Here is a 26,309-nt window from a genome sequence, read left to right on the forward strand (position 1 = left end):
CTATTAATTTAATGCAAAGTTGGCGTTGAATTTGTTGGTCATTAAACTAAAACAAACCATGCATATAAAATATCCAAGTTGTTAAAATTATTAAAAAAGATTCATGTGTAGCATTTTTTCTGATCGATTGAGGTGATTTTCGAGTGACTCATAAAGCAACAAAGTAAAACAATTACTGAGATTCGTCGTACTATCTATATAGCGTCATGATTTGTCCACATCGTCGTGAAGTTTCAGACATCGCTCTATGACTAAAAATACGGAACGCAGACTCCGCATATACGGATACACTTAATTTTGACAAGATCTTTAGTGGCAGTTTCATCTGATTATTTAACAAATTCGTATACAGACCAAAGCAATTGCTAAACATTTAAACGAGTGTATGATAATGAAGAGACGGAATGTCGAAAATGGAAAACTTCGGCGTCCATTGAAATTCAAAAAGACATCGGAAAGCAATCACAGCAGGTAAAATAACAGTCTCATGGCACTAATAATCCTACCAATACGCAAAAAAGTGAAATGCACATTTTTGTTCGTTTCGTATTATCGAACAAAGAATCTATTCTTAACTAGATAATGATTTGCCAGCGGTTTTTGTGTGTTTTCTCGTAAATAATCTGTCATAACTCGACAGCATTGCTATTACTAGCAATTTAGACTGAAGTCTAATCTGAACACACGTGATAAAATGACCCAGTCAACTATGCTTTCTGTTCATTATCAATGGGATATTAGAATTGTTATATATTATATTCTGTTATATGTATTATACCCTAATCTTAAGGCGTTAGGTTTGCCATATCAGATTTTATGACTCAATGTAACGCATATATATGCTAGATTCACTTTGATAATTCATCAACTTATTGATTATCTGCAACACTCCGAGGTAATCTAAATATTTACTTGTGGGTATAGCCATGTTTGTTGCAAGCTTTCTCATATTCAATTGTAGTACAAAAATGATGTTTTTATCTAACCTGTAATTTTTAGCATATTTGTTCAGAGGTTTGGATTGCTTGTACCTCCATGGTCAATGTTTGTCTTGTTCTGCTGCTATTGGTTTTTTGGACGCCAAAAATTAATTTTTCTTTATCTCACTCATGGTTGCCTGAAAATTGAATTCGTAGATTTCCTTACTTTCAACCGTATATGTATACACATATGAAAACTTCTTGGTGTGACTGTCATATTCCTTTACTAATTTTATTGATTAAATTTGCTGTCAAAAGTTGTATAGGTCCAAGAGAGTCTTTTAGGTACATTACTATTTTATTAAAACTGACCAATAATGAAGATCCAAGCTTTGTAAAAGGCCATCATTATTTTTAAGTGATTAATTAAATCATTTTAGTGCTGCAAATGCTTTCATGCTTAAAGATAATTATCCCACTCACAGTTGCCAGTATACCTCAAGCTTTGGACAATATAAATGTTTGTTGTTCAACTTCTTGAATCTAAAGCAAATGCATCTCATTGATATAGCCTGCTTACTTTAATAAGCGATGTACACTTAGAATTAATGCTAGTTGACAGTTGTGATAAGAAATTATCTGATAGCTATATTATTAACAGGAGAATAATAGTGAAGGCTGAAATTATTTATAGGCTTGTCGAATTTTAATGATTTTTTGAATGAACTACATCACTTGAAGAAATTCTTACTGCTTTGTGATCATGACATCTATCCTTGAAATTCTCTGCGTTTGCTCATTGCTCCACCTCTAACGTGAATTGATTTTTGTTACTGAGCTTATGCTAGGTTAAAGGGAATGTCCTGATTGTCCTTAAGTAATTCTTTGATGTAATTCTGTTAGTTCAAGAAGGTATGGCATGATAATTTTTACAATCTGCTCTACTTACAAGCTACTGGTAGTCATTCTACAACTAATGTTTGATTTGTCTCCCCTGATCTGCCTTTGGGCAGCTAAGCATGTATGTACAAATCGTTGACTTTGCATTTTCACAATTGGCCAGATAATAACTCGTAAGCGTCGATAATCCAATCCAGCCTCTTCTTGTGAATGCCTTAGCATATAAATTGTTAGGATAGGACGTAAAAATTTAGCTTATGTTTTACTTTACATCCAAAGTATTTTCGAACCAGCTTTTTATGTTGTTTGTTTTTTGAAGTGTTACCATTTTGTAAATGAAAAGTTGATTGAATTTCAAAACAAGATGAAAAAATAATATAAAATATGTGAAAGAAGTTAATTTAGATCATATTTACGTTGATTTACAGTAATTCATATCTCATATTTTTATTACCCGTACCTATGTTTAGCACAGGTTTAGCTCAGGAGTTCTTCCTGCCCCGTAACGGGCACATGTTCTGTTTACCGCCTTGAGATATCACACGCTCGGAAGTGAGCAGAGTTTTTTCTGTTCATGAGATTTTTAACAATAGCAACATCTATACATACTTAAGTGAGTGGGCACAATCATTTCAACACTGTCAACCATATAAATATTATATATGCGTAGATCAGGAAATGAAATAAATTGTACCCTTTACACCAAAGTCCGTGGTAGATTTGTAGCATAAAGCATATCGCTCTGGAATATTTTTACTCTTGCAGATAGCAATGATTGTTAAAACCATGTGTGATGATGAACAAAGTAGATGTGTGCTACTATAGCAAGACTCATTTTGACTCATTCTTTGCTGGTTTCCTGCTCCAGACTCATTTTTGTTCTACACAATCATCGTCTAAGTATCTTACGTGAGCATTTTTTATGCCAATAGGTTTTCACTATTGCTGCCACCTGCTGATGTACTTCAATAATTATAGTACTTCATCCTTACATATTTATAGACCATAAATGAACAAAGGCTGCTTTAACAGGCTATTTATTGAAGTAAGTAATCATGTTCACTGCATAACCTTTTGAAAAATGATTATTATTATTAGAAATATTATTATAATAATATAGTTTATCACAATAAATATAATATAATATTTATTATAATAAATATTATATTATAATAAATATATTATAATATAATATTTATATTCTAATAATTATAAATATATATTATATAATTATTAGAAATATATATAATATATTTCTAATAATTATAATATATTAGAAATATTATTTTTAATGAAAATTTAAGATTAAAACCTAGTTCCATTGTTTATTTTTGAAATAACAATTAAACTTGTCGCAGACCACTCATGTAAAGTTTTCAATCGAGCAGCTTTTGTTCTATTATGTGTTTGTCTGAGGAGTAGTTACAAAGGGATAACTGTTAACGTACTCAATTCCTTAAAACTCACTATATTATGCAAAGGTTAATGCAAAGTGTTAATGAGAAGATCTTTGTCTATGTGATACATCATTATAACTTTTTATTACACTTGTATAGGTTGCAACACTCTTCCATATTGATTATGTCTGAGTTTACACTTTACTATTTAATTGCCCGTCTTGCTAGTTATCTGTTACCTTACTAACAGCTTTTATCATTAGCTACTCTATATTTCTTTTATGAATGTTTTTTTTAAAGATGCTATAGTTGTTTGTGATGGCAAGTCAAACACTGCAAGCATCGCAATTCATTCGTACAATCATCAAAGCAAAAGTGAATGTATGCCAGCACTTCAGGCTGATCTTCTAAATTTTTAACTGTTTGCGATAAACCTGGCCGTTCCCAGCTGAAAAAATGTTAATTTATTTTACTGTGAATATTTTACCATATTTAATTCCCTCTTCAATAGTTTCAATTCAGTTGGTGATCATAGGAAAACAAAAATTTCAAATGAAAGCTGATACAAGAATGTTAAAATATTGGGAACGAGTGACTTGCCATATTTTGAATTGTCAAAGTTCATGGGGATTTGTCTCCCCTGCATTGTTTTCTGCATTTTGAGGCCGTCCGAGTATTGTACATATATATATAACTTATAACATATTGTCCCTAATTTTTACCTGTACAGTGGACCCTCACCATACGATTTTAATTCGTTCCAGTGTTGGCATCGTAAGGCAAAAATGTCGTACAGAGGGGTATAGAAACCCATAGTAATTATCTAATGCAACCAACTCTTGGTAAAAATCTTGTTTCATGCAAATGCAGTTGAGGTTTAGAATAGTGTGCGTCATATTTCCAATGTACATTTAAGAAAATTGCATGCATTGTGATATTTCTGTCTACTAGCATTACAAAATTAAGCTCGTTTTATGTATCTGATTGTTTCTCTAATGCTTCATTGTCGAACATTGACGGTTATATTTATTTCTTTCATATTAATAGATGCATTTTTTATTTATGTGGTAGAACAATCAATCATATAAAGCAAAATATATTGATACATATGTTTTTTGTGAAACTCTGCTAAATATGGTGCTGTCAGCTGAGTTCGGGTATGATTATCACTGATTTTATATGAGGTAAGTTAGGTATTCCGTATATAAGAAATACATAGAACTCAAGCTCATCAAATCGGTCGGAAGAAGTTTGTCTCTAATGATATTCTGAAATACTGTTTTTTACAAGATCCACCGCTAAGATTCATTTTTCTTTATCGCTTTTGCATTGATTCAATCCATTTGTTAGCTTTTATTTTAAAAACTAAATTTGTTAAAACCGTTTAATGACAGTGATGTTACAGTGCCAAATAAAGCGAACCCATTTCTCGGAAAACAAAAATTCGCATTTACAACATTGTCACTCAATGTGAATTTAGTCCATAGCTATAAATTATATATTAAATTAATCCTCATTTTGTCCTGATTTCAAGTATGTAAACCAAGCAGCTGTAAAATTAGGAAATTGTGAAAATTTTAAATGAATTTCTAAATGATTATGCAGGCTAATCTGAAGATTTATTTTTTGATGATGGAAGATGGCAATCTCTACAGATATGGTCACACTACATACATTTTTATTTGTCCATTTTAAGTCATATACATTCATATGGCTTGAAATCGCATTTTGTTATCTCTTTCCTAAATCTTAATCAAACTGTAAATCTTTGAAGTGGCTCACCGTAGATGATAAATCAATATGCTCTCTTTTCCGGCTTTTTATGACAAGAGGAGCCTTTAACTCACACCCACTCAGTTGCTCTCAATTTTAGATTGAACACATTGCATGCTTAGCTGTAGATAAATGTGTAGGTGTTTTATCATGTACACAGTTCTTGATTTAATGTTTCAGCTTGTAATATCTAGGTAGGCGCTTTCTCCTTTAAACTGCTTTGAAATATTGGAGACCAGCTGAATTAAGTAGCTGCAGCAGAGAATTGTGTAGCAACTCATAAGTTGGAAGAAGACATGCTTTTGTATTGGGCTTTCAGCCTAACCTGGCAATATATTAGGGAAAACTTTGGTTTTTCAAATGTGGTAACATACGAAGTGTGTTTCAAAGTCAAGCACAATGACATGCGGTGATTGATCAATAGTAATATCTAGTCTGTGGAGGACTTTCTCTTTGTTCTCTTTATTTGCTGAACTCCGTTTTCTGTGGCCTGAATGTTATCATTTTGGCATTTTACTCCAACTATCTAAGAGTTATTAGTATACAGCATGTCTAACTTTTTTGTTGATATAACCAACCCTTTCTTCAAATATCCAGCCAAATATGTTTGCTTTTCTTTAAAAATAAACACAGTTTCAGGGTTGATCTCCTATATTAGTCGCAATAATAGGAGACCAACCAGACTTGTTAGCTTGAGATGGCTTGGCTGATAGTGTCTGATCTCAAATTGAAGGTAACTCTGCCAAGTTGTATGGCTTCCAACTCTAAAGAAATCACTGAAGTGTACAAGTGTTTATTTAGGCGGAATTCCGATGCATTGTGCTGCTTTATAACCAGTTGCGTTTACAGGTAGTACAAGTATAGAACAAACTTCATGTTTGAAGGTGTTTGTATTGTTACTTTTCGAAGAATCTTAATTGTATAATGTAAATGCGTTACATATTACAAATATATCTATAAGTCAATGAAAAGGAAGGATTAATAGTGTGTGAATGGCACATAGTACATTGAATCGCACATATTTGGATGTTTAGTTATTTTAACACCTTGTCGTGTCATGGATGTCACTTCAAGCTAGACAGCTCTAATTCACAGGTCACGTTGACTTATTGAGCAGAGGTCATGAAGCACCTGCTCACCACTTTCACGACAGCTGCTGTTTCACTTTTATTTGGCACATCATAGCGCGATGCCATATTGAATTACTTTATTAAATCCATCAATTGTCTGTTCGGAAGAAAATTGATGGAAGAAACTTAAAGGTTGACTTGCAACAAAATTCACATTACAGTAATTTGATATGAAAAGGTTCACCATGTCTTACTCTGTTGTATTGTAGGTTCCAAATATGTGGAAATGTAATTACAAGCTCTTAAAAGCTCAAAAACGAAAAGCCGCCGTAGATTGGAATCCGCTTATTTCTCTGACGTAGCCATGACAGTTTGGTTATCGTCTTGTCACGTGATGTTCTCACGTGAATTGAAAGGCCAATACAAAGCTCAATATAAAACTTATCGTAGCACTAGTTTATGACAAACACTTCGGGTTTGACCGAAGACCCCGTATTAAATATAGATGCTTGCTACTTTACAGTTTTGTTTCGGCATTATTCAATCGTCAAGTTGTAATCTGATCATGTGACCCAATACTTCGCAAATAATTTCTGCAGCACTTTTCGATTATCACAGGTGACCAACAGGCTCGTTTTGATTATCAGACAATGAAATGTACTCCTTCGAGGTAAGGTTTAAAAATTAAATGAATTTTTACGGTAAGTTATAAGATATCACTGCTAAAAGTGACAGCATTACGATGACGATAAAATAGACGCGTAAGAACAATAGACATGGTTTTATTGAATGCATGAAGTATATTTGTGAAAATATTTCGACGAATAAGGTTGCATGAAAGTGTAAACAGAAACCATCTCTCACAACTAGTCACATTTGAGCCGTTTTGGAAAGAGAATCCAAACTACGGCGGTCTGATGTGGCTGCGATTAACTGTTCGTTTTTGAGCTTTTAAGAGCTTGTAATCACCTTTCCACATATTTTCCACCTACAACACAACAGAGTAAGACATGGTGAATCTTTTCATATCAAATAACTGTAATGTGAATTTTGTTGCAAGTCCACCTTTAAAGAGTGCACACGTAAAGATCATTGTTAATCCTGTTTTTCTGAGGCGTTTTTTCATTATAATGAGCTAACGAATTCACATAAAATGTGATAATTATTTTCTTGCTCTTGTTTCAGCCTTTTCAGCTACGCTAAGTTCCTGATCGTCTGGTGCTTGGTTCTCATCGCTGATTTCCTCCTCGAGTTCCGGTTTGAATATCTCTACCCAGCCTGGTTGCTCCTTTGTTCTGCATACGACTCATACAAATACCAAGGAGTGGTAAGTCGTTCTTGGCAATATTTCAAAGCATTTGCAGCTCACTAGTCATTTTGCTTTTATTAGGCAGATGGTTATGCATTTCGGAGTTATGTCCACCTGTATAGTAATATTGCTGTAGAACATGCGAGTTTTGGATTTATGGCGAGGCCTGGCTTTGCTAGTCAAGTTCTGTATTACATCACAAATTAGTGATTATTCTTTCATTGAGTTTTAGGTTGGTTGTTTTATACCTATCATCTTCATCTCACTCTGGCTTCTTTTAATTGGTTGTTTGTCACCACAAACATTTTTGGACTGGGTGATTTTCTTCCAGTTAGTGAAAACAATAGCATTGTTTGGTTACCAATCCTTCAATGAATTCCTACTAATTAGTTAGTGATTCATTGTGATCCATAACTCATGGAACATTTATGGAGATGTATTAATATATGGGTGTACTATAGGCATCCATTTCCTTATGGATTTACATCCTGAAAACCGACAGAAGGATTTTCAAGCAGTATATACATGTGTCTTAGATAGCAGTTTTCTTATATGTAATCTCATCAGAAATCAAATTTTTGGCTTTTCCTTAAATCCTAGTGTTTGGGCTAGATCTAGTCATTAGACTGACCAGGTTTTCAGTTTTGCAGCCCAAAATGCTGTCACTTCCATGAGCTTTCAAACATCTGCAGCTTTTTATTTCATATTGACCATTTGAAGGGTGATGTAAGCAGCACGTTTTTGAAGCTTTTGTGTGTTCATATGTACCTTGAACTGAGCTATAGGTACAAGGTACTTCTACCAATATAAAATATCAGTACTCTTATAATATACGTACAGACATTCTAGTATTTAAAATCCTCATCTCCAGTTCAAATTAATTCAATTCAAATTTCAAACTTGCAAATGAATAAAATGTGTGCGCAAAGTTTTTCTAATCGTTCTGAAATGGGGGAAAGCTCCGATATTATATTAATATAGCATTTTCAAGTATGATGAGCACCATGGTAACAGCCAAATACGTGATTCATGGAAGTTTTGGAGATCACTTCCCAATGCCTTTATTTTTATGGAAAAATGAAACTTGGATCAGAGAAACTCACATTCAAGCTGAATGTCATAATATTTGGGAAGAGAGCAATGATGAAAATCCTCCAAAGTTTTTTCTTTGTGTAATTTGTTTTTAAGCAAATTAATATGTAGGCTACAGGGGGTAAACAACTAACTAATCAATAATGATTTTTTAGAATAGTTATATTGAAAGATAATTCTTAAATTATGCAATTCATGCTTCAGCCATATATTTGTGTACAGTTTACTTACCATTAAGGTTAGTTGAGATGATTTCAACTAGTTATAACTATACAGCTACAAATCATTTGTTGTAATATACATGCTACTTGTACAATTTTACAAATCGTAAATCATTTTTGGACAAATGTTCCACATCATAGATCCTCTCGCATTTGATATAAGATCCCAAAAGTTGGTTGCATTGTTCAAGATGCTCATTGCTTGTATTTGTTGATTTTAGAATTGGGTCAGTATTGACATGATTAAGAAAGATTTTGCATGTTGTTCGCACTACCTCACTATCTATCTCTAATGTTCTCCTTTGCATCTAGCTGTTCGGTCCAGTCTACTGTATTCGTGATACTCGTGTTTAGTCTGTCTTGTCTGGTTCACCACTTCTGCAAAAACAAATAGTTGTGGACAGTTTAGTGTAAACTGTCTTATTAGATCAGTGTAGAATTTGTCTTCTTTAGGTATAGTGATAGGGCCAAGTTCTTTAATTATTACTCATTTTAGCATGTTTATTACCGGTTTTTGTCATGTTTTACCCAAAGTATTTTCGCAAAGTAAAACACTGTTGAGGCTCGTGCATCGGCCTTCAGTAATTTTTTGTAAAACTATTTCCTACCTATGGCAATGAACATAAGTTGTTATCATTATACCATTTTCACTGCTTCTTTATTATTGTATTCTATATATAAACATAAATGATATTTTTCTCCCGCATTTGGGATAGTTTACTTTTTGAAGATATATAAAAGTGTTCTTGAAAGTCGATGAAAGTCAACTATAATGAAAAACTAAACTGTAGTCATTAGATTGGTTAGTCGATGTTAGAGTAATAATTCTAGCCATCAGTTGTATACCGTGAATAGTAAATTTGTTTTGGTTTGTTGAAGTCTAATATTGGCAGCTCTTACATGTACATAGTATTTCACTTTCAAGTAAGTAAAACTTTAGGACTCCCCTGATTGAGGATATCCATCTGGAAAAGCTATTCTTAACTGTTGGAGTCCAACATGTCCAACATATCTCGATGCGTAAACCTTTAGCTTGTCAACTTTTATGCTGAGCCAAACGAAGCGAACATATCATAAATAACTTAGCATATTGTCCCTAATTTTTACCTGTATCGTTTGCCTATGACCAAGAGTTTTGAATTTGTATCTTACAACAGTTGGACAATAATAATATAAATGAATTTATTTTCTCAAAGCAACATTTCTCTACCATAAAATAATTTACATAAGATTGAGTGATTTAATAAGCAGGAACTCGCTCTACCAATCACAAGGCATACTTTGATGGCTCTGTATTCTAATTGGTTGAACCTACTTTGTTACAACATTGCTAATCTTCTGTATGTGTTATCTTTCAATAGATAGTAGCTAAATCACCATTCAACTTGCATGAGATCACAAAGTTGTTACTTGTCTAGGATATTGTCAACAGTTATGTCAACAAAATGACACTCTTGCATTCCCTATGCGTACTGTAGCGGGTATGCATGGCAAGATATTAAATAAAATATTTTTAATGGGATACATTACCCTCTCTCTCGCTCTCTCTACATGCCGTTATTGCTGATATTTGAGCGGTACAGTGATTACGCTATCGATCGTCGACGCTGATATGCGATAAAACACTTTTAGCACATACAAGGGAAAGTTTTACCGAGGCATCAATACGCATGGGCTTATCTACTGTCAGTAGCCTTACCTGACTAGGTTATCATGTACCATCACATACTCCAGGATGGGAAAAGGCTACCATAATTCTTTTAAAACTGTGAGAGGCATGAGATAGAAATCGGTACTCCTGTTGCGTATCCCAATCGTGTACCGCCTATGCATTGGGAATTCTAAAGTGTCTTCGTGGCCTCCAAGTAGAACTACAAGCAAGTGGTCAGGACAGACAAGCTGTAAAAATTACTTTAACAGCAGCATATAACATTACATATTGAGGTTTTAATAATATTTCTTGGTGATTTCAATCAACTACCAGGTTTTATCAACTCCTCATTGCAGCATAGCTGTAGCAGCGCAGTATAATCCCACGACCACACGAGCAGAGCGGAAGTGTGGGAGTTTTTATGATAAATGCATGTGCACACAACTTACGAAAATTATTCATCAACAATGAGACGAACCCTCGTCAAGAAATTTAATCAAAAAATTTAAGCATCGGAATGTAAAGTCGTTAAAGTATAATAACGATACAAAACACATTTAAACCTATTTAAATATGTTACCAAGTCTTTGTAAACCTTCGATAATATCTTAAAACTTACCCATCTGATCGGATTATACACAAATAGACAGACTAATTTGAACGAAAATTGCCACAAAAAGCTTGAAAAGCTCGGTTTAATAAAAGTTAAAACCGAAAATTGAAACGCCAATAAAGCCGTGCGACCGATTGTAGAACTATTTAGCAGTGCGTATTTCACGAGAAAACCGTGCTCATTTCATCAGTCTATGGCATTTTTTACTTGTAATCGAATTTATTCGAAGGTTTCTGTAATAAACGTAGACCGTTTGAGGCGTATACCGATTTACAGGAACGAAATTGTGGTACACAGTTTATCAGCCTGTTTTTTGTCCAATCACCGAAGGTTTCATTATTTGAAACGTTAGCCGAAATTCTTTACAACTTATGTACAAGCTAGGGCCGAACTACGACGCCCCTTCATGACGAGAACATTTTTTATTTTGCTACAGTTTTATACGCGTGAATGCTCCTACTCGCTTTCTGTTAAAGATCGCTTATCAAAACCATTCTACATTCAACGCAACCAACTTTCAAACTGTGTATAGTACACAGTAGCTTGCCATTTTACTTCTAATTTTGCATTTCAGAGTTATAATAAACATATTTCTTTATTGTTGTTGAATTACATACATTACAGTAAATAAGGCCTACAGCTTTATAACAGCTTTTATTTTGCTGCAGTTTGCAGAAATCTTCGAGACGCATGAACGCTCATAGGTTTTCTATTATTGCTGTATTACTATATTAACAATATTGGTTATTTTAATAATATCAGTGCATTTTACTTATAATATTGGCCAACATTGCATTTCTCCTATTGCAAGGAAGAGATATAAACGTGTAATATTTTCCTTTCATTGTTGTTGTTTGTCATGACCAAACACTTTTTAAATAAATTTTCTAAAAACCTATATAAATACCACAACTTCTCGATATTGCTACCTATGACGTTTTGAAATGTAAACAAAATTGTGTATTTGTTTTCTATTATTACTATATTAATAAAATTGATTATTCTAAGAATATCAGTGCATTTTACTTCTAATATTGGCCAATATTGCATTTCTCCTATTGCAGGGGGAAAATATAAACATCTTTTCCATTCATTATTGCTTATTGTTGTATATAATAACACCCACACCCAGTACATTACAGCTACCATTGCAGTTATCCTATTGCACTGCAGAGCCATTTGATTGCTAATATTGCATTTCTCAACCATCAGTACCCTTTATTTTTTGCCAATATCTTTGGCCATCTCTTTGGTCGTGGGCTGTATGACAGTGGAATTTCTAGTTATGGTAAAATCGCTGCTTTTTTAGCATAATTAACTAATACTTGTCCGTTTCGAATCTCTATTCATACAAGTAGAGCATGCATTCATAGGTTTAAAACAGATGATTGCCAAAAAAAAGCTGATTTTGGACAATTTTTAAAATTTCTTGTGAAGAAAAAAGTTCTTGCTAACTTCCTTCACAAGCTGCACGCACAAGTCGATTGGGGTAATTATCCGACCAGCACTCGCAAGTAAATGCAGAACATGTAACTACAGCACAGACATCAATATTTGTGGAAAATGCTTTGACCTTGAGTAATAATTATCTGATTTTGGCTAACCAGGGCAACGTAGCTGGCAACTACATGGGGAAAAATGTTTAAGAATGGCAGCCATCTGAAGTGCTTTCTTCTTTCGCTCACGCATTGGCTAATAGTCGGTGTTGACATCGTAATTCATAATTCTGGGTATTGCTGAAAAGTTGATTACCCCATATCACAGCGTGAATCGCAAGTGTTTTGTCTCCAAAACTTTTTGTTCTTTTAACATCAAAATCAGTACTGAAAACCGAAATATCACGTTTGTGCTATTACCAATAGATGTAATGTTAGAATGCTGTCTATTAACCTTTCAATTGGACCTCTTTGTTCCGAGACCTCTTAACAATTTATTCTTTGTCATTGATGTAAGCCGTAGTATTATTATGTGATAGTACGGTTTGTTGAGACGTGAGAATATTTTGTGATGGACTAAAGGCATGGGTCCATCTCAATTATTACATGACATGATGGTATGACTTTATTTGTAGCTGCTGACGGCATTATTCGTAATGGCAGCGATTGGTGCTGATATATTTTGCTACATCTTTATACCAGTGCAGTGGCTCTTCTTCGCCGCTAGCAGCTATGTATGGGTGCAGTATGTCTGGCAGACAGGTGAGCTATCTCTTTTACCGAGCATTTGAAGGCTGTTGCGAGATTTTTGACCCCTATGATTATAGGACTTCCCAGTGCTGATTGCTTGTGTGTCAAATCAGTCTTCCAGAACTGTCTATTCTCCCATCATGCATTGTAACACCTCCGATATGTTCGACACGATCATCTTGGCTAATCCTTTGATAATCCTAAAAACAGGGTTCTGCCCTCTGGATTAGACTCATGGTTAAGCTATATAATCCAAATCCAACTGGAATGTGTGCTACCGGACATACATATGTGGTTACCTTCAGTACTTTATACATTCCTCTGTTTATTTATTGCCGGGCAGGCGGATATTTTGTGTATTATAGTAATCGGTTGGGTTATTATTAGTTTTATAGCAGTTTTCAAGTTATTCGTGGCAAGTTTTGTTGTACTGCTGTTACTTGGACCGCTCTTGGCGTGCCCAATGCCAGATCTCGACAAACCACAATGTTAGTAACATCTTACACAGGGCACATCACATGAATGGCAGGAGTTGTCTATACAATTAGGAATAAAATTTCAAATTATAAGTATGCTGTGGGTTGTACATTATGTTGTCACCCTTCAGAATAGATGGACTTTTGCGCTCTAGTAAAAGCTTAGGTACCTAATATATTAACTTAGCTGTGTCGTTTAAATCAATATCTTTTGCAGTTTGTTACACAATGCTGAACTATTAAAGTTATGTGAAGTGTTGTCTTTTCAAAAGGGAATTTTGAATTTGTAGTTACATGAGTGAGCCTGTGGTGAGACCTTTAATATATGATTGCTACAAACAAATTACTGATGAACATAATTTATAATATTTGGGCGAAGTTTGATAGTAAAGCTTTTACCAAATGTTGCCCAAGTATCCTGAGAAGGAAGACTAAACCTGTCAGTTATAGTGGTGTGCGAAATGAACTTGACCCCTTAGTTGGGAAAGTAAGTTTTTCATTTACAACATTGTTTGTCTTTGTGAATCTGGTCAATAGCCATAAATTATGCCGTAAAACCTCTATTTGAGCACAACTTTTGTTTAAACCTCTAATAGGACGCCGCTGTTTGAAAAGTACACCGCCACCCTTTAATTGAATGACACCTGTAATAGACTAACGCTTTGACTTGACATTCAATAAGTTTTATCTTTATGAAACCATAATAGAAAGTGACCAGTAAAAAAAATTTCCACAAAATAGTACTAATGATTGCTAGATTATATCAATAACAATGAATCCTTTCGTTGTTGCTGTCGTTTTTGCTATGGTTTTAGTGACGGTGTACCTGAGAAGACCGATCGTCACTATCGTCAGAACTACATTCTGATTCAAAGTCGCTAGGGTCTAAATCCAACCCATTGTCTTCAGATTCGTCTATAAGGTGGTTTACAACCTGATCTGAAGACTTTAAAGTGTTTTGATGAACGATGAGCATACTTTTCAGGAACACCGTCCGTCGCAATAGCAGCCACTGTGATGGCGTATTCTAACTTTAAATCGTCTTTAAAAATAAAAAAGTTATGTCTGTTTTAACTCCAAAGCTTTACAATTTTTTTTAAAACTTTGAATGCGATACTATCGAAATACTTAGTAACAATACCTTGCTAATAATGAATGTAATAGCAGCCATTGTTAGAAAGTATCAAAGTCCGATTTTTAACCCCAAAGTTTGTCAGTTTTTTGCTCAAAACTTTGAAGGAAACAATCAAAATAAGTAATAATTGTATCCGTCTACTATGTTTTACTCAAAGTAGTTCTTTGTTTAACTCGATCTTTCCAAAATTCTGGGTAGCTGGTCGAAAAAGAAAGCACTACCCTCTATTTAAACATCACTTCTAATAGAACCCGCTATAGGGGAAGGCTTGAAAAATACAGCTCAAATAGAGTTTTTACGGTAGATTGTATAAATTATATATTGAAATCTCATTTTGTTTTGATTTCAAATATGTAAACCAAACAGCTCTAAAATCATGTTTTGGAATGATTACGTAAGCTAAATTCTGAACATTTGTTTTTAATGCTTGAAGATAACAATCTGTACAAATATGATCGCACCATATACATTTTGATTCGCTTATTCCATATACATGTATATGACTTGGAATAACCCTGCTGTTTTGCCGAGCTGTTTGCTTTTTCTTCTTAAATATCCAGCAAAAATATCGAAATCGCCGGTCAAGGTGAGTTTTCAAGAAAGGCAAGCCTGCAGCATTGTCAAGGATGTTGCATAATGTATTTCATTGAATAGCTTATTAAAATGATAAAGAATAACTATTAAGTTCTTTTGATGCCATTTGCTAATGAAAGCTTGACAAAAAACTGATGACTTTGATTGCTTGTTGTGGGCAGTCACTTAACACTTTCGCTACCATTCAATAGGGTTTCACTTTTCTTTTCATTGCGAAGCCTACACATTAGCTAGACTGGTCAAATTTAGTCTCCAACGAAACAACCTTGTTGCCAATCACGTGCAACTAATAGAAAAGATTTTTGCTCAACAGTTCAATTTCTAATTATTTTTCAAAATGGCAAAACCAGATCGTTATGGTCATGGCAATAAGAAACACACTGCGTCAAAGAAAGCGTTAGATTGTGAGAGTAAAATTCACTAAACAATATTACATTCATTTTGTAGGGATTTTTTTTAACAGGATGCGTTTTACAGTTAACCTATATCTTCTTTTATCGAGATATTTCTTAAATACTAGTGGTATGTCGGTTTTTCGAAAGTCCGTTTGAATTAATTTGGGCAGAATAATCATTCGGTCAGAATTTAATGCGGCAGTGAGAGAGTTAAGGCATACTGTACCGAATGTGTTGGGGCAAACTTGTGAAAGTACATCCAACCCAAGCTTCTGATCATGGTTAGGGATATATAATAGCAGAGGGTACATAATAACACTCCCTTCTAGCTATAGTTGAGTCTCATTAAAACGAACCCGTTAGTTCGGATATCGGATAATACAAGCAAACTTTGGCTTATCAGCTGCTGTAAAAGTGCAGTTAGTTATGTCCAAACAATTGATAATAACAATTATCAATTGTTATTATCAATTGTTAATTTATAATAACAATTTATAATAACAATTGATAATTGTTATTATAAACAATTAATAATAAACAACTAGTCGATTTAAAAAATTATCAAATGTAAGACACGTTTGTCCATTGGAGCCCTTTCTATAAATCACTCACAAGAATGAAATACATTTTTCATTCACCATTTTAAAAATAAAAACCAATAACCATTTCATATGTCTAATTTCACAGAAGCGTAATTTTTAATTCATACACTAATTTTTTGCAAAGAGTTACTCTTAAGGATTCTTGTTGAGTCGATTTACTAGCCTCTCATTATCATTGCAAAATAAAACAATTGTTTTGTGGAGTTTCAGCTTTTGTAGACGAAAAATAAGATCATGGCATTTAAAATAGCAATGCAATTGCATTTAATTGGTCTCAAGAATTGTGATAATAGATTTTTAAACCCCTTCTATTCAGTTATTATAGATGAGAACAGTTTTACGTTGAAGCTGTTTAAAATGCACTTACCCATCCTATTACCATCAGTGCAATTTGGTGGTAAATTCTATTTACATTTATACATGTTTAAAAACAATATATATAAATATATATTTATATTGATGATGATGATTATTCGATGGTGTTTAGCTTCCACTAATGTTTCATGGCTGTGGAGTTGTCCATTTAGCAAAATTTTTATAAAAGTACCTCTTCTGGACACTACTTGATAAAATTGGAAAATTTGTTTCCGATTTTCAGTGTCAGAATTTATCGAATTGCCCAGGTTTACCAAAATTAAACTTAGTTTACGTTGGAGTAGCACTGACATGTATATATAAACTGGTCTTAACCAATTCTAGACCGAGTACTAGCATAAAATGAACACACCACACCACTATATTTATATATACAGTCAAACATGGATAACTCGAACTTCAAGGGACCGAGCAAAAGTGTTCGAATTATCAGAGCGTTCAAGTTATCAGAGCACTGTCACAAGTCCATATATTTACTTATTTATTAGTAGATACATGTACGTATACAAACTATAATATAAATCAAAATCACAAATGGCTTGTTTCAAATTAAATGCTTCTAATGTAAAGTTTAAAACGTTTTCATGAAAAAGTATAGAGATTTTTCTATCACTTGAGATTGGTTTGTTGTTTGAGGTGATGTTATTGCCAGGACGTTTTTCAGATTGACATTGGCAAAACTTGACCGTTGTTGAAATGCTCAAAAGAAAAGACATTTTTTTCTTTTGGGGTTTTACCCACAATCAATTTTGCCGTTTTTTCTTGAAATTTATGCAGATTACCTTACTTTACCTGGGATTCGTTAAGAGCAACACTCCGAGGCAGTTTAATTAGAAGTTTTACGAGGTTCTACGGTACATTCTATATCACTCACGCTTTTTTAATAAATACTTATTGAATGTACACACGTATTCTGTGTTTAGGTCAAACGATGAATAGTTTTTTGTAGCTCAGACAACGTATACGTTTAATTACACCAATTTTAAGACGTTTTAAACATTCAACATTCCGACGTTGATTCAACACGGAATCAACGTCGAAAAACTATTCATCACGGGCTAGCCGGGTCACGCACTCAAGGATTTTCGCCACGCACATACAAAACACCATGCGATTTTTGTTTTGTATGTGCGTGGCGAAAATCCTTGCGCGCGTGACCCGGCTAGCCCGTGTTATTCATCGTATCGCAGTATAAATCAATTTTCACCAAACTTTTAGAAAAGTCGTTGACAAAAATATTTTGCCGATGGTGGTAATAACGACACTTATGAATTACGAAAAGATGAAGTTTACCTCTATGGCTTTGAATAAAGTGATTTTCTAAAGCGATAACAACTGTTTCGGTAGCCGTTGGGCAAAAAAACAGTTCGAATTAACAGTGTTGAGTTCGAGTTATCTATAGCAATTTATCATTACGTGGGAACGGACCAAAGGAAATGTTCGAATTAACCATGTGTTCGAGCTATCCGTGGACGAGTTATCCATGTTTGACTGTATATTGTTTTTAATAATGTTGTGATACTGTTGCTTGCAGCAGATAGTCTGCTATTTGCTGTTGCAAGAGAATATTTGGTCAAGTCAAAAATACTAACTTTATTGCAGGGAAACAACAAGCATGTTGAACCTGATGGATTTTTTGTAGGATCTGTTTAGGTTGGCTTGATTATCAATCATATTTAAACACTCTCTTAATAAACTACATCATTATTTAAATGTTACCAGTTTTACAAATTGACTCTCAATGATTTCACTTGTAAATGGTGTCGATACTGATATGACCGTGGACGGTATGGAGATTATGCTGGTGAAGTTTGTACAAAATTGGGTGAAAAATATAGAAACTCAGTGTTCACGCAGACTGGCGGACACATAGTAACACAATGACAGAGTGGGATTTGTAGGTTAGTTGTGAGCTATATAAACCTTTCGAGTATTGAAGGCTGCAAGTTAAGTCGATTTTTTTCCGTGCACCTTACTTGCCGTCGCTGTCAGCTATACTTGGTCACTTCTACCTAGCAATGATCTACTGTGTCTTATTAGAGTAATTGCAAATTATAGTCTGTTGTTCCTATATTTTTAAGATAGCAAAATGGAAATTTGAAAAAGTTTCGTAAACATTTAAATGTGCGAATCTGTAATACATTTTTGAAAAATATGCATATTTAACTCTCTCGCTACTACAAGCTGATGTATCGGCTTTCACGGTATTATAAGTACTGACCGTAAGCCGATGTATCGGCTTATCAATATTCAATAGGGTTCCACTTTTCTTTTCATTGCGAAGTCCACACATTAGCTAAACCAATCAAATTTTGTCTCCAGAGAAACAATCTTGTTGCTAATCAGGTGTAACCAATAAAATAATTTTTGGTTCAGCTGTTCCATTTCTAATTATTTTTCAAAACGGTAAAATGATATCGTTAGGGTCATGGCAATAAAAAACACCGCATTCGTTCAATGCAAATAAAGCGTCAGAAACTTTGTAAAAGCAAAATTCACTAAACATTCTTTTAGTTATCTTGTAGAGAATTTTGTTTTAAACCAGATGCATTTTACAGTAAAACGATCTGTTTCGATTCTTGAGATATTGCTTAAATACTAACATTATATCGGCTTTTCGAAAAATCTGTTTGAATTAATTTGGGCAGAATAATAGTTCAGCCAGAATTTAATGCAGTAGTGAAAGGGTTAATATCCCATGGAGCTGTGGTTGAGGCCAATCAGTTATTGTTCCAATCAATAATACTGCTGCTCTTGTAGACAAGGGACTGTGTCTTTCTTCTGTCACACTTTGGCTGATTTTTATATATGTGGAGGCAGTTCTGAGGATTAAAGATGCCAGAGCGCCTCGTTCATTCAATATGGATCTGACTCGACCGTTTGCCGCTCACTGGTACGTCTCTGCAGTTTGGTTTACTTAGCCTCAGGTGGTTATTTCATGAATACAGTAGATGCTCCTATAACGTTACCTCATATAACGTAAATTCCATATAACGTGAAGTGTCAAGTAGAGGCAACTTCTCAAATTCAATTTGAATGGTAACATATCTCACTGCACTTGTGAGGATAACTTCGTACATGTAGCGTTATATCTATTATATAAACAACTTCCATGACATTTTAGTTCGTCGTGATTGATCGTCAGATGGGTCGATAAAACGGAGAAATGTAGCTCCGCAATTGTTCATAAATATGTGTATGTACTTGAAGGCGATCGATCGGTGTTGGTGTTACAGCATTGGTCTACCAATCTGAATGTCATGAGTTGGGATTATCGCTGAATGTATATCTTTTATCCTAACCTTGACCCCTATGTACAAATGGACGACGAACAAGTAGACACCACTCTTTTCATAGAGCTCTAAATATATTTTTGTTATGCTTTATTGTGGACATATAAAGTATTTGTTATTAGTTTCACCTTTTAGAATGGACTTTCCTGTCCTAAGAAAATCAACAAATGTACATTTTAAAAATTTACGTTGAAGATGTGCATTCCCTTCAACTTATTGTAAAATTATCGCATCATAGTCTATAAAATCAGTGAAATTGATCAGAAAAAGGAGATGAGTGGTCGATGCAAACTAATAATATTACAGTTACAATACGGCCAACAAATTATAAAGTCAAGTTTAGTTTTTCCTGTTTGTATGGCCTAAGGGTGTTTGGAGAGACTTTGGAACGGATTAGACAATTTACATGTATTTTACTGTTCTTATAACGTAAATTCCCTATAATGTAAACGTTCCTGTAACGGATTATTTGCGTTGTAGGAGCGCCTACTGTATTTATGTCTCTGCCTCTATAGCATCCTCTTTATCCTTTGCAGTTCTGTTTCTGTCACCTGCAGCTCAGTGTCTGCATTCTCTGTAGCTCTGTCTCCTTCACCTGCAGCTCAGTGTCTGCATTCTCTGTAGCTATGTCTCTGTCACCTGCAGCTCAGTGTCTGCATTCTCAATGGCTCTATGTCAACGTATTCTTTTAGAGCTCTGTGCTCCATTGTCATAAAAAGTAGTGGCAGTTTGCAGATTTTATCATTTTAAAGTTGTAACAGCTAGTAGCTTACACCTTATATTGGTGACATAGGTCCATTCCTTGCTGATGACTCAAATGTTTTGGGCCCCTAGCACCCAGACTACGCATGGGCTGTTTGGTAGAGGTATTATGGTAAAGTGCTATCAGAGGGTAAGAGTTAGAGAGTTATTCTTATTATATTATAGAATTATTATTACTATTATAGAATTATTATTCTGCTCATAACCTTGGTTTTGTATGGTTGCAGTATTGGCTACCCTGTGGTTACCCTTGGATATGGTATAAAGACTGCTGCCACAGAGTCTTTACGTCGGGTGAGTGTTGCCACTTTATACCCCAGCTGTTCTCTTGCGCCCTATGCATTTGCCGCGACTACATCCAATGAAAATCTATTCATTTTTTTATGGTTCTGTCACTCTACATTCTTCCACATGTACTTTGAGTACAGATGCAATATGGCTGATACAAAAATCAGGGCTCTGTCTAAATGAGTTTGTAAAGTTGCCTGCAAGTGGTCAACATTGACTAAGCATATTCTATACGTTGTGTGACTTTGACCTGCTGCAAACTTCTCCTTATTGGTCGCTACTTACTCCTCCTTATTGGTCGCTACTCACTCCTCCTTATTGGTTGCTACTCACTTCTCCTTATTGGTCGCTATTTACTCCTCCTTATTGGTCGCTACTCACTTCTCCTTATTGGTCGCTATTTACTCCTCCTTATTGGTCGCTATTTACTCCTCCTTACTGGTCGCTATTTACTCCTCCTTATTGGTCGCTCCTTACTCCTCCTTACTGGTCGCTACTCACTCCTCCTTATTGGTTGCTACTCACTCCTCCTTATTGGTCGCTATTTACTCCTCCTTACTGGTCGCTATTTACTCCTCCTTATTGGTCACTACTTACTCCTTTGGCTGGTTGTCATGTTTGATGTTTTTCTTGATGCAGCGGACGAGGCAGAAAGTAAAAAAGAGCAATCATTTTTACCATCACCTGCTGCAGGAGGCTCTGCCTATAGAACTCCAGGAGTCCAGGCTGACAGATGACGCTAATGAAGATGGAACAGCCTCATCTGAGTGTGCAGGAAAATCTGATGGTATGTCAGATTTCCGTAGCTGATAATACAATTCAATAAGCAAAGATAATTTTGTAATGGATGCACCTACCTGTTTTCTTAACTTTCAACCATCTCCTGAGAGTTCAACACATTTCAGTGCACTGTACTCCTTGCAAGTGCTCTATGCTTTTGTTCATTTTTGTTGCAGCCAAAGGAGGTGATATATCTGACACAGGTTCTGACACTTCAGACTCGGGCACTTCTGTGCAAGTGCTCTATGCTTTTGTCCATTTTCATTGCAGCCAAAGGAGGTGATATATCTGACACAGGTTCTGACACTTCAGACTCTGGCACTTCCTTGCCACTTGAGGGTAATGGCACTGAGAGGATAAGTATAAATGGCTCAGTTCCTGAAAAGCACGCTATAACGAGCAACTCTCACCCAGCATCTAATCAAAACAATGATTCTGGTCATAGTAAAACTTCGGTAAGACTTTGTCTTCGCTAAGACATAACTGCGATGCACGCTCACAGTCCCTGCTACTAGCCAAATTTTAGCAAAACATTAATTGTATTAATTTTGCTGCTATAAAAGATCTTGCTATATTTTTTATACAACAATAGAAAATTTTCATGTATAATTACTTGTAATAATTTATTGTGTTTTTTTGGGAATTGAGATACAGCGCTTCCTGTTCTGTACGTTATAAACTAAACGAACTCTGGATCCTGAAAACAAATGTTGGTTTTGAGACTCAGTTTTCTGCAGTTAATCACCAGCTGAACATTTGTAAAACGTAAAATTACTGGAAATAGTTTTAAAAATAATATAAACCTTTAAAGGTTGACTTGCAACAAAATTCACATTACTGTTATTCGGTATCAAAAGGTTCATCATGTCTTACTCTGCTGTGTGGTAGGTGCAAAATATGTGAGAATGTGATTACAAGCTCTTAAAAGCCCAAAAGCGAACAGTTAATCACAACCATCACGAAGTACTGGTAATTTACTTTGAAGTGCATTGTAAGAACTTATTGAATTACGACGTTTGTTACAGAAAGGAATTTCAATAAAAAATTAGATACAGTAAAATTAAATGTATTTAAGTTAATTGTATTTTCATGCATAAAAAACAATAGTATTTATTAATTAATATTTATTAGGTTATTTAGAGAATTGATAAGAAGAATGATAAAAATTGGAGTTGTTTGCTGCTTTCTATAAATATAATCATAGACATGGTGTCTAAGGTGACTACAACAACTCGCTTGTACCAACTTTTACACAGTCATGAAGATTTTAAGGGGTTCTGATTGTGTTGTTATCAATTCAGTATTAAATTTCCGAGATGTTGTTTAGTACTAGAATCGATTAGTTAAACATTATCACATTCACATCAGGTGAGCTGGACATGAGCTCTATGGTCTTTTAGAAGGGCTGTATTTATGAAGGGTGTTGACGATACTAAATGTAACAAAGATTGATTTGAGGAAGTCTTGCAGGACCTAATTTGTTTTCAGCTGTGTTGGACAATAACACATCATATTTCCTCCAATTGATTAATCCCCCCCCCCTTGCTTAACTGTCAAACTTGGAGTAGTCTCTTTAATACCCCTAAATGATCGAATGGCTCCCGACTATTTTTCACCAAGTGAACCGGGATCAGCCTTGTGGCGACCCTTGTCTGAACTTTGAGTGAACTCCTCTTTGACCTTCTAACAAATTCTCACTGACCTTTTAGTTTATAGAAGAGTTTGACGCAGATGCGGAAAAGGAGAGTCGTGAGCTGCATCGTCGGACGGTCAACTATCTGAGTGAGGAGTCCGAGAACATGATTAATTTGAGTAAAAGCAAAAAGGTACCAAACAGAGACCAACCGCAGTCAACCAGAAAACTCAATCCTAAGAAAGGAAAGGGTGGCACTGCCTCGAGCAGCTCCGTGACATCTTCAGCGCAAACTGCTGCAAGTCCTGTTAGCAATAGTCTAAAGCCTGCACCCAGTTCCGATTCTGTGGGGGTCAAGGCTGACTACATAGTGAGGTGAGAAGACTGCACTGTAGCCATTGGGGCAGAGATGGCCATAAGTTTTGTCACAAATTTATTAGTTTCCTTTCTATTTGCTCATAAGAAGTGTTTCCACTCGTTTGCTGTCTGTGAATGCAAGCATCTGTTCTTGGTTAATAAGATAACACAAGGCATGCTGTCTGGTATGTTTATAGCCTGAATAGTGGCTAGGGCTTTTACTTTTTACATTGTTAATACGGAGACACTGGATTTGAAAATATGATATTACGTTAACTAGTAGAGTGTGATTTTTACTAAAAAAAATCTACTAATTGCATGTTGTTTTCATAAACATTAGATAGGCAAGTATTTTTGACTAACATACAAAAATAACAGTAAATCCTGTGATGCTAGTGATTTATTTTATTATCAATCAGATAGTCTGCAGGTGGTTGTTTAAGGGGCTGGTTCTCAGGAAACAGATGGAGTTTTGTACCAAATATTTTAGTTATCTGGCATGTATATGTGTGTGAAGTTTTGATAAAATTACCCAAAACACTGAAAATCCATAGTGGCTGCGCAGACTAACAGATAGACAGTCAATCACAAAATGAGATTTATTAATACAAAGTTTTTTTAAGTTTGCATTTTGTATTGGGGTTTGTTTCTTGCAACATGCAGCACCATTAATCTCTATAAAATGTTTACACTTTGCCCTTTAGCTACGTAGATTTAGCGGCCTATAATTATGTTTGTTTGTGAGGAAGTATGGAAAGTTTGCTCTGACTCCCTCCATTGTTTGCTCTTTAGTAGACTCGAATCGGATGTGGTAAAGCTAAAAGCCGACCTGCAGGCGAGTCGTAACACGGAGAGTGAACTTAGGTCTCAACTGAACAGCAAGTCGACCGACGAGCGACAAAAAAAGCAGTGTCTCACTCAATTACAGCAAGATAACGATAATCTTCAGAATAAGTGAGTTGTTTCCCCTTGCTTTCTCTACCCTTTTTAGTATTTCACGTTGGTAGATCAGCTGGGGTCGTTTGAAAGTGCGTAGAAAATGATGATTTTTGTTTGGCTTGGCTCTCATGTTTGAGGTAGAATGTTTAATTTACAGTACGAATGAGAAAAAATAAATCACTACAGTGATACAGAAAATATACAGTGACTGGTATTTACAGATTTACAGTGACTACTATACAGATATGATATGTGATACATATCTGTATGTATTATGCAGATATGATATAATTGTACTTAATTTCAATTTAGTTATAATATAATAAAATATGGATGGCAAATATGGCATCATTTGCTAGTAGTATTACGGCAAATATGACTTTATTTGCTTCCGCAAATGAAGGCAAATTTACTTTCGCAAATGATGCCATATCTGCAGTCTATATTTTTCCTCGCTGGTTTGTTTATTTTCTCCATGTGATGTCTTGTCATCAGTTTGTCATGAGAAGAACAGCAAAGATTTGTTGTGATCATCAAATTAATGTGTTGCAGATTACACAATCTCGTCGTCACTCGGCAGCAAGAAAAACAGAATATGTCTGCTTTGGAAGAAAAACTTCAAGAAGAAAAAAAGCTACGAGAGAAAAGTGAGACGTTGCTCGCGAGTGAACGAAAGGCTAAAAAGGAAGAAGAACAAGTCGCTGCGCGAGCTGTGGCATTGGCAAATGTTACCAGGTTAGTTGTGCATAACAAGGGCAAGTGTTGACAGGTGATTTGAATGGGTGTGGCTGACAACTCGTAATTACTGCTAGGTTTTGGTACCTTGTAACACGTCAGATGTGCATTCGGATATTGCCAACTATCAACAGGTGCTCTGTGAATAAGTGACACTGAATGTAGTGGTAGTTGATCGGGGAGCACTGTGTTCAGAAACATCAATTATTCTGCCCAACGAATATTCTTGTTTGTAAGCATACGCCGTTCTGTGTGTAGGGAAATAATTGGTGCCTGTCGTTACTGTTTTGATAAAAATTCTTTTTTGTTTATCATCAACATGCTACTTTTCTGTGCAAATGTTTAAGTCATCGAGAAAAATTTATCAAAATATTGACACTACTTTGTTGCAATCGAAAACTGTATGATTGGCTAGCCATCTACACTCGTCGTTTAAATTTTAAGAGTGGTTTATTTTGATTCATGTTATCATAAATCGTGGTTCTGTCAGCAGTAATTAGCCCCTGCTGGAGATGGAGGTTTGCATCTATCACTCAATAGCTGAGCAGTTGTGCCAGTTTAAGCTGGCACAAATTTTGATGAGCTGGCTTATATATGTAGCTGATATTTGCCTGTATTAGCTGATACCTGCTAGTACTAGCTGACACCTGCCTGTATTAGCTGACACCTGCTAGTACTAGTTGACACCTACCTGTATTAGCTGACACCTGCCAGTACTAGCTGACAACTGCCTGTATTAGCTGACACATGCTTGTATTAGCTGACACTTTTCTGTATTAGCTGACACCTGCCAGTACTAGCTGACACCTGCAT

At 35.1% G+C, this 26,309-nt stretch overlaps 1 protein-coding gene across 2 annotated transcripts in view; it reads left to right on the plus strand.

The window, feature by feature from the left end:
- Positions 1–307: 307 nt before the first annotated feature.
- Positions 308–26,309, plus strand: part of LOC137403777 (macoilin-1-like) — a 31,297-nt gene continuing 5,295 nt past the window's right edge. Inside the window, exons 1-10 of one of the 2 annotated variants that reach the window (XM_068089815.1) lie at positions 308–471; positions 7,246–7,387; positions 13,018–13,144; positions 19,470–19,602; positions 20,992–21,058; positions 21,692–21,839; positions 22,103–22,287; positions 23,542–23,840; positions 24,615–24,776; positions 25,314–25,496. In XM_068089815.1, coding sequence (XP_067945916.1) covers positions 386–471; positions 7,246–7,387; positions 13,018–13,144; positions 19,470–19,602; positions 20,992–21,058; positions 21,692–21,839; positions 22,103–22,287; positions 23,542–23,840; positions 24,615–24,776; positions 25,314–25,496 — 1,532 coding nt within the window. In that variant the 5' untranslated portion in view covers positions 308–385. The remainder of the gene's footprint in view (positions 472–7,245; positions 7,388–13,017; positions 13,145–19,469; positions 19,603–20,991; positions 21,059–21,691; positions 21,840–22,102; positions 22,288–23,541; positions 23,841–24,614; positions 24,777–25,313; positions 25,497–26,309) is intronic. The other variant, XM_068089816.1, reaches the window with a different exon arrangement.

The sequence above is a fragment of the Watersipora subatra genome, chromosome 9 (assembly GCF_963576615.1).
Source record: "Watersipora subatra chromosome 9, tzWatSuba1.1, whole genome shotgun sequence".
Taxonomy (NCBI): domain Eukaryota; kingdom Metazoa; phylum Bryozoa; class Gymnolaemata; order Cheilostomatida; family Watersiporidae; genus Watersipora; species Watersipora subatra.